This window comes from Microtus ochrogaster, chromosome 5 (assembly GCF_000317375.1).
Source record: "Microtus ochrogaster isolate Prairie Vole_2 chromosome 5, MicOch1.0, whole genome shotgun sequence".
In the NCBI taxonomy this organism is placed as follows: domain Eukaryota; kingdom Metazoa; phylum Chordata; class Mammalia; order Rodentia; family Cricetidae; genus Microtus; species Microtus ochrogaster.
Window position 1 is genome coordinate 82,290,271 of NC_022012.1, and position 9,556 is coordinate 82,299,826.

The 9,556-nt window shown below is 42.4% G+C and overlaps 1 protein-coding gene across 6 annotated transcripts in view; it reads left to right on the forward strand.

The window, feature by feature from the left end:
• The window catches only part of Map4 (microtubule associated protein 4), a 137,373-nt gene that overhangs the window by 88,185 nt on the left and 39,632 nt on the right, over positions 1-9,556 (forward strand). For all 6 annotated transcript variants that reach the window (XM_013346523.2, XM_005347973.3, XM_013346524.2 and 3 more), the window contains 2 exons: positions 120-1,268; positions 2,516-2,629. In XM_013346523.2, the coding sequence (XP_013201977.1) occupies positions 120-1,268; positions 2,516-2,629 (1,263 nt within the window). The remainder of the gene's footprint in view (positions 1-119; positions 1,269-2,515; positions 2,630-9,556) is intronic.

A 9,556-nucleotide genomic window follows, 5' to 3' on the forward strand; every position in this document is an offset into this window, starting at 1 on the left:
ACCAGTCTGGCCTCGAACTCACAGAGATCCGCCTACCTCTGCCTCCCGAGTGCTGGGATTAGAGGCGTGTGCCACCACCGCCCGGCGGGTTCTAAATCTTTTAAAATTAATTTTCTTAGAGCTATCCAAGGAAATAGAAGTGGAATCAGTAAAAGAGCAGCTGCCAACTGAAGCACTGGAAATGATGGCAGAAGAGAAGATCACTGATGTGGTGCCATCTCGAGAAGCAGAGGTATCTCCATCCACAGACATGACACCAGGCACAGAAACAGAAGTGACATTTTCTAAAGACCCAGAGGAGACCACCAAACCAGATGTGATTCTGTCAGATGTTACACAGCCATCCATTGAATCAGATATGTTCCTGGCTGAGGACATGGAACTGCATGTAGAAACAGAGTTGGCCCCAGTTAAAGGGCCGACAGAAGCAGATGTATCTTTGACCAAGGATGTGGCACCTCCTACAGAAATTGAAATGGTCCCAGGCAAGGATGTGACACTGCCCAAAGAAACAGAGATGGCACTTCCAATGAAAATGGACTTGGTACCATCTGAGGATGTGGTTCTTCCCAAAGAAACAGAGCTAGCACCAGTCAAGGCCATGGTTCCACCCTCAGAAATAGAGGTGGCACTGGCAAAGGATGCTGTGTCCTCTGTGGAAACGCCTTCGGCTGAGGAGATGGACCTGGCTTCAGAAGTAGAGGTGGGCCTTGCAAAGGACTTGACACTGCCCTCAGACACCATGATGATCTTGACAAAGGATGTAACTTTGCCCTTAGAAACGGAGGGATCTCTGGTTAAAGGCATGACTCCATCTCTGGAAACTGAAATAACCATGAATAAGGATATAGCTCCACCCCCTGAAACAAAATTGGACATGGTCAGAGATATGGCTCCATTCCCAGAATCAGAAGTATCTCTGGGCAAGGAAGTGGTTATACTTCCAGAAACAAAGGTGACTGAGTTTAACAATGTGACCCCACTTTCAGAAAAAGAGGTAGCCTTAGTCAAGGACATGTCTCTACCTCCTGAAACAGAGGCTCCCCGGGTTGAGGATGCCATTTGGCCTTCAGGAACCCAGATGACCCTGGACAACAGTGTGACTCCAGCCAAGGATGTTACACTACCCTTGGAAACAGAAGTAGCAACAGTTCAAATTAAAGACAGGGAAAATGCACAGACCCAAGAAGAACCAAATGAAGACTCCCAGTTAGAATCTGTCCAGCACAAGGGACAGTCAGTAGCACCTCCTTGTATGATTCTACCAGGTATGGGCTCCTGCTTTCTTTCAGTATTCTCTCCACTAATGTATAGACTAGGGAACAAGTGCCGAATTCGGTAGAAATAGACCCTTGGTGCTTTACAGGTCCACTCCCGTTTCTCCAGTAGGTGACCTTGCCCTCCCCTTCCTCTGGCTAATCACATTCTGTGTTCATCTTTGCTTCTATTTTCTTTCTTCTTTTTTTTTTTTTTTGTTCTTTTGTTTTGTTTTTGTTTTTTGAGACAGCCTTTCTCTGTAGTTTTTGGAGCCTGTCCTGGAACTAGCTCTTGTAGACCAGGCTGGTCTCGAACTCACAGAGATCCGCCTGCCTCTGTCTCCCGAGTGCTGGGATTAAAGGCTTGCGCTACCACTGCCGTTTTCATCCTTGCTTTTCTTCCTGACAAATGAGGCAATAAGATCCACAAAGCACCATCGTGGCTTGTATGTGTGTGCACTACCTCTGCCATTCTCCTGTTTTTATGGGTTAACTCTTCTCAAGGAAAGCCACCCTCTCCTCACTGGACAAATCCCGTCCCCTTAAGTATGCTGTTTTCTAGCCATCACTCTCCTTTCAGTTCCTCTTAATTAAACCTCCTTTCCGTTGGATCATGCCTTCCGTCTTTCAAAAACATTTTGGTGGTTTTGTTTGTTTGTCTGTCTTCTTTTATTTGTTTGGGGTTTTTTTTGTTTTGTTTTTTTTTGGGTGGGGGGTGGAGGCTGTTTTGAGACAGGGTTTTTCTCAGTAGCTATGGAGCCAGTCCTGGAACTAATTCAGTCTGTAAACCAGGCTGGCCTTGAATTCACAGAGTTCTGCCTGCCTTTTCCTCCCAAGTGCTGGGATTAAAGGCATGTGCCACCACCGCCCAGCTCTTTTGTTTTTAGTTTTTGCTTTATTTTATCTACAAAGACAGATGTTTCATTATGTAAAGGCACCAGCCGTGAAATCTGGTGACCTAAGTTCAGTTACTGGGACCTATATGGGGAATAGAGAGAACCAATTGAGAACTGCTGTTCTCTGACCTCCAGATACATGCTGGAACATGCATGCTCCTCCACATTTAATTTTAAAAAAGGAAAGCAAGGGAACCCTCTTGACTCTGCCTTCCAACTGCTCCTCTCGTTTTCTGTTCTTTAGTGTAGGAGAATTCTCTAAAACACATTCTCATCTCCAATTTATGGCAGATGAAAAAAAAAAAAAAACAGTTGAAATCCTGTTTCTCTAAAACTTAACATGAATTTTACTATTATGTTTAGAACCAGTCAAAGCTGCAGACCAAAAATCAAACTTACCAATAGATGAAGGTTCTCTGTTAGAGGATTTAGAGCAAAAGGAAACATCTGGCAGTCAGCCTTGTGAACTTTCTTCAGGTAAGGTGGGGATAATCTGAACTTTCTTCAGATACCACAGTTACACATGGTGGGATGGTGATGGTGCATTATTTGGTTGTGTGGTAATTATTAGCTGTACAGTTTATAAAATCAATTTTCTTCAATACTTTCCATTTCTTTAGGCAGAAAGTGAGGTTCTTACATATTTGCTGTTCTGTCAGTTGAGGACACTAAGTTTTGATCCAGTTGAACTGTTCACTATTCTGTCGGTCTTTAGCTTATTTAAATTTTCTCAGTTTATTTAACTACTTCAATAAGGTAAAGATTTTAAATGTCTTAATGTTTTATAAATATATCTGAAAAAAATTCTTGATCTAAGGTAATGATCTTTGATTGCTCCAACTAAGGATGAAAATGATTTAGATAAAAGATTTATGAATGAATGCCATGAACATAGACTACTTAAATGAATCACTAAACAAATTTTCGGTTTAGAAATGATGACAAGAAATTTGTTGTTTAGAATTTTAGCCAAATTTGTGTATTACAGGTACCTCTCCTTCACAAGGTAAACACGTTTACAGACCCGGTGACCGCAGGCCAGCCCGGGCCAGGCCTGCCAGGGTCCCTCCTGAGCTGCTGGAAGGTTCTCTTTCATGGAAGACTCTTGATCCTAGGCTGGGCCCCTACCCTTTGCCTGAGTTGGGTTTGGTCTCTGGTTCATCTTCTTGTGGTGAGCATGGGAACCAAAGGGAAAGTATTTATGCTGAATCCCTAGTGTCCCAGAGAGACCATGGCAGGGAGGCCAGGGATATAGAAAACATGCCTATGATAATGAGGAAAAAAAAAAAGAAATCAAAGCAAAAGAGATATCTTCAGTCACGAGCTGGGGGACCTTGGGATGACAATGCAGACAAGCCCAAAGATCATCCTGTTCTTGGGCCCTTGAAGTCAGATGTTGATCCTGTGGGCACAGAATATGGCCTTGTATCCAGAGAAGTTTTGAAATTTGACTGTACAGAAAGTCACAACATTACTTCATGTCCAGAAAAACCTACAGAGACTGTTGTAAATGCTCAGCTCAAGCTGAGAGTAGAGGAAGACCACAGAGGGAACAGCTCAGTGCCAGAGAATCAAGATGCGAGCAGGGCAGAGGGCCCGTCCAGTTTGGAAAGGTCTCCAATAGGCAGTGCTGCACACAAAGGAACAACTCGGCTAGGAAGTGGTTCCCCCATAGTGGGTCAAGAGATTATGGATAGAGTTTCAGAACCTACAACAGAAAACGTACTATCAAATTTGACCCTCACTTCAACAGAGCACAGTCCGTCAAAAGACTATCTAAAAGAAGGGAGTGGGGAAAGTCAAATGAGTGAAGTACAGGGGTTTGCTGCTGGAGCTGACAATGTTAGAGAACTAAAACCAGAGACATCCCCCCAGCAGAAAGAAGCAACCAGCCTGTCTGCTTCTAAGGAGCTGAAAGACCAAGAGTTAATTCAGGCTCCTGTGCTAGAGATTGAGCCATTTAAGAGAAAGATAGGTGACAGCAAAAACAGAAAGGGAAGGGGTCCTGGGAAAGTCAAAGTAGGCTCTGGGAAGTTAGGAAACAAATCTGAGGTGTCATTCCTTCCGAACAGTGTGAAGGAGAAGAGAGCTGTTACTATGCCACATGAGCCAGTCCCTGAACCTAAAATAGTGAGTATTGAGGCTCCAAGAAGAGGGCTAGGCTTGGATTCCTCAGAGCAACCAGAGGCTATTTCTGATCTCTCCGAGTCAGTGGTGAGGGTGTCCGAAGACATGGCTGATGCTGGTGTGGGAAGCACCGTACAGCCATTGATTTCTATGGAAACTGGGTCAAGCTTGACTCAGACTTCGGAGGCTAGTTCAGAAAGAAGAGCTGAGGTTAAAAACCAGAGCAAGGAAGGGAAGTGTCCTGGGATGGATCATGAGTCAATTCCCTGGATTTCTGCAAAGACCAAAAAGAGAGACAATGAAGGCAGAAACAAAAAGTTTAAAAATAATTACCCTGTACAACTTCGCAAAATGGAGGACAAGGAGGAAGTCATCTGCCCGCCTTGTCTAAAGGAGAGTGATGATGGTGATATAGCCCTTAACCACAGGGAGTTAGGCCAGACTTTCCCTAAAATACACGATTCTTTGTTCTCACACACATCACACACACCCACAGTGGAAGTTGTCGACAAAAAGAGTAAGAATGTTGAGTCTAATTCTGTTGAACTTGGGGCTCTTGTGGGAAGTAAGACAAACTCAGTCCAAGGTTCTACTGTTACTATTGAACCAGCTGCCAAGGTGACAGATGGGAGCCCCCAAGACTCAATCTGTGGGGCAGGATTTGTTCCCTCAAAAGAACCTGAGGAAAACAAGGCACGTGTAGCCAAGGGACACACTGCAGTGGCTGACAAACCTAATAAAAGGAGCAATGATGGGAAGTGTAAAAAAGTTAAAAATAGTTTTCCCGAGAAGCACATTTTGGAGAATAAGACAGATACAACAAAAATACACATTCCCATGGAAACCACAGCAGACTGTAGAACTGAAGGAATGGGGTATATGGATGAAAATAGAAATATTACCTTTACTTCTGGGATAGCACCAACAGGGCTGATGAGTAAGTCAGCTCCTCCAGAGGTAATGGAATCAGCAGGCTGTGAAACACTGCCCTGCCCTACTCCTCAAGTAGTAAAGGAAGATGATTCTTTCCCTGACACCTCCAGAAAAAGTGGGCAGGAGAGATTCCTAGCCCAGAACTCCAGCTTATTAGTACAGGATACTTACAGCAAAGATGGAGTCCCAGGTCAAGAAAGATACAAAGCTCCCTCTGCTGCTGTGCCCTCTACTAGCACTGAAGGAGTTCCTGGGACTTCTACAGGAGCCCAAGGAAAGTTTAACAGTCATGGAGATCATTCTCTTGAGAATAATGGTGAGCTTTCAGATGGCAGGAAGAGTGAAATAGGGATAATCTCTGAAAGGCATGAGATAGGAGAATCAGAGCCAGAGCAGCATGGGTCATCTAAACATTCAGCAGGGCCTGCCACAGAGCCAGCTGAAGGGCATGTCCTGCCTCTTGTGCCCACAGAAAGCCAGAACCTGCCACAAGAGCTGAGAGTCCTAGAAGCACATGCAGGTAGTGCTGGTTTGCCAGCATCTCTAGTGAAGGAAGAGAAGAGAACTGAGAAACACCCTGCACCAGTTCAAAACCCCGACCCTCTGAGAAGTAAAACACCGAAATTTAATTTGTCTGAGGACCAAAATGAGAGAGATTCCAAGGGCTCAGATAGTTTAGGTAAGAAGGTAGATACCATTCTTTTGCCTCCAGAAAATGAAAAGGATAAATTAAAAGAAACTAGTTTGTCTTGTGAAGTCAGGCAATTGGGGTGTGTTGCTGTGCCAACAACAGAACAGTCTGACTTCTCATGTGGCAGTGTGGAGGGTGAAGATAAATTAGTAGTGACTACTTACAAGGATCCCCAAGTTCCACAGTTCAAAGGTAACGAGATTGAAGCTCCTCAGAAGATGATGGGCATATCTGAACTGAAGCTGTTGAGTGAAAGGAAGAAGGAAGATAAAAGCAAGATGACAGAGCCAGTGAAAGGCTACATGAGACCCACGAAGTCTCGAGGACTTACCCCACTTTTGCCAAAGTCTGCAAGCCAGGAAAGAGATAAATCGAAGCTGCTCAAGTCCAGTGGTATGAATGACCTTGCCGTGGGAAAACGTGTGTGCTTTGGTTTTTGAGTCAGCCTCACCATAGCAATCAGCCTGTGCCTTGGTTCCATTTAGACTCTAATCATCCTTGTTGAGCATTGCTTTGCTGGCATGAAACCCCCCAGCTAAGGCATGCCTGTGTTCAGCTAGAGGAGACTGGAGACTTGGTTGCATGCCTTTTTAATGCAGCATTGAATCTTGAGTTTTATGGAATGTTGTGGAGGAACATAGCAATCCTCTTTATTTTTTTATTTTTATTTTTTTATTTATTTTTATTTTTTTAGCAATCCTTTTTATAGTGCACATCCTGTGTGTAAAGTTTATTAGGCAAAGTATCAATCATTATTTGGTGAAGGTATTTACAAGAGAAAAAAATCTGGCTGATTATTTTAAATGGCTTTATTTTTTTATTTTTTCGTTTTTAGTATACAAATAGGGCAAGCTAGTGGGAGTAAATATCCAAATTGCTTTAAATTCAAATGAAAATGATAAGCCTTTTTTACTAGTAGTTATTGCATTGGCAGGCACAGACTTCATGTTACAGCAGTGGGAAATGATCTCAAGATATCAGGAGAGGCTGGTTTTACTAGTTTTGCTGCTGCAACTACCACTGGCCAACATGTGATTGTGGACTAGAGTTTGGGGCATAGCCTATGTTCACCAAACTTCACCTATGATGGTAAAATTCCTCCCAATTTTGCCCTTTGAGGTTTTCATAAGTAATTGGAGTGAAATTGGATGAAATTTTTTCTTAAGATTTAGAGATAATATGTGTGCTTGCATTGCCACCCCCACCCCTAGTACACATTTAATCATGGCTTTAAAAATATTTAAATAAAAATATTTCCTTCCTTTTGAAGATTTTTGCTGCCAACAACAGTGTTTTATTAATCAATTTGCATGATCCAGCTACTAACTTGAAATTTTAAAACAACAACAACATCAGTTGTCTGGGCCAAGTAGCCAATTAGACTTGTACAGAAGCTTCATCATGAGGCTGTTGTTCTGCATGGTGTGGACTTGTTCTTGTGGGGAAAGCTTGTGTTGGGTATGAATGAACACATGGATTGGAATCCTTGGTGGTATGAGAAAGGATATACATGCTATTTTCATCTTTCTGTTTTTATTTTCTTCTCTTAGCTATTCTATTTACAAAGCAGAAAATGAAATAGAACAGCATGTAGAGAGCATTCCAGAATTCTACCATATTTTAAAGTTTTGGTTTCTAGAACAGTTCTTTAGTTTTGTCAATGATTACAAGGTAACAAGTAAAATTTTGGGAGAACTTAGCCAGTATTTCCAAAGAAATGTTCAGTGTTTGTAGAAAATCCTAGAAAGCAGGTTTTTCTTAGTTAGAACCTGCAGAGCACTCTGGACACTTCCAGGTCATTCCAGGCTCAGTCGTGTGCTGGAAGGAGTCACCTTGCAGAGTGGCTGAGGGGAGTGTAATGAGTATTGCATAGATTTATTGCTGCTTCTCTAAATTCTACCAGTTGCTACCTCTAAGAACAATAGATGCTTTTGAATATAGTTAAAAAAAGGTTTTACCCCGGTACTGGACAGATGGCTCAGCGGTTAAGAGCACTGGCTGCACTTCTAGAGGACCCAGGTTCATTTCCCAACAGCCACATGGTGGCTCACAACTGTATGTAATTCCAGTTCCAGGTGCTTGAACACCTTCACACTAATGTACATAGAATAAAGTTAAGTAAAATCTTTTTAAAAAATGTTTTATTCTGAGTTGGGCATCCTAGGTCACACCTGTATTTCCAGAATTTTGGAGATGAAGGTAGGAGGATCGGGAGTTCAAGGTCAGTCTGGGTTAATTAAAACCCTGTCAAAAAAAGTCAAGAAATTTTTCTTATTTTTTTCATACTTATCATCTTTGTTTATAAGTATAGTCATCTCTAGTTCTCCAAAGTTACTGATTTTTTTTAATTGATTAACTCATTGACAAGGTACAAAGGAATGAGCAATAAATTGTCTTTTCCCTTCTGTTAAACAATTGTAGTTTTCCCCTTTAGACATTTAACAGTATTATATATCCTTTCAAAGAAGTTATACTTAAAAATAATGGCATGCTTACTAATACAAACCCTTTTTAAACTCATCAGACTTTCAGAAGAGCTTTAAAGGTCTGTGCATACAATTATAGTTATACTCCCTCCCTCCCCCCCAGGTTTCTCTGTAGCTTTGGAGCCTGTCCTGGAACTACTCTTGTAGACCAGACTGGTCTCGAACTCATAGAGATCCGCCTGCCTCTGCCTCCTGAGTGCTAGGATTAAAAGCATGCGCCACAACCGCCCGGCTGCCATACTCAGTTTTTAAGGCAGGGTTTTATTACACAGTACAGTAGTCCTGAGATTGGTTGGATTGTCTGCAGATGTCAGGCAGGGAAACAAACTGGGAAGAGGTAAGAATGCAAAACTCTGTTCAGTGTGACTTAGACCAGTTTATTGACGCCTGTTTAGGCACAGTGCAACTTAGAGAAGAAGTATCCTGGTATAATAAAATACCTGGTGCTTAGTCGCATCAAAACTCAATTCAAAATAAATGCCATTTCTTATAAAAAGATGGGTTTTAGAGATAGGCTACCCTGTATTAGCTTAAGGCCTAAGAAAGGATCTGGCCTGGTCCCAGCCATACAGATAGTGTGGGGTCATTTGGGCTATTAGGCATCTCTGATTCTGGTCGTAGGAGCTTGGGGGAGCCTCTGACTATAGAGGTAATGGTCATTTAGATTACTAACCATCTCTGATGTTGGTTGTGAGAGTTTGATCTGCTCTGACCCAACAGATAATTTACCTCCAATTCCCAACGTTCTGGATGAAAAAACCGGTTATATGTTCTTCCCTTTGAAAGGGCAGTCCTGTATGCTTAACATTCCTGGTTTCTCTGATCTGTGGGTACAAGGCCCTTCCTGTTCCCAACGCTGGGAGTCCTGAAACACTCTCTGACTAGATAGATGGCCTCTGTCTCCTCAGTGCTGGAATTACAGGCACATACCACCTCTGCTCTGGTGTTTTATCCATGGCCTTAGTAAATTTTATCATTGCTGTTCACTTTGAGTTATTCATGTTAGCTGTTACCTTCCAGATTGTTGATCCTCACCTGTTTTGACTCCATTTGTCCTGTCAGTGGTGTTATACATAGATTTCAATCTTCGGTCAATGTAGATATTAGTTGTTGGGGAATATTGTTTTAAGGTGTGTTACTTTTGTTTATGTTGCATTTGTTTAACTC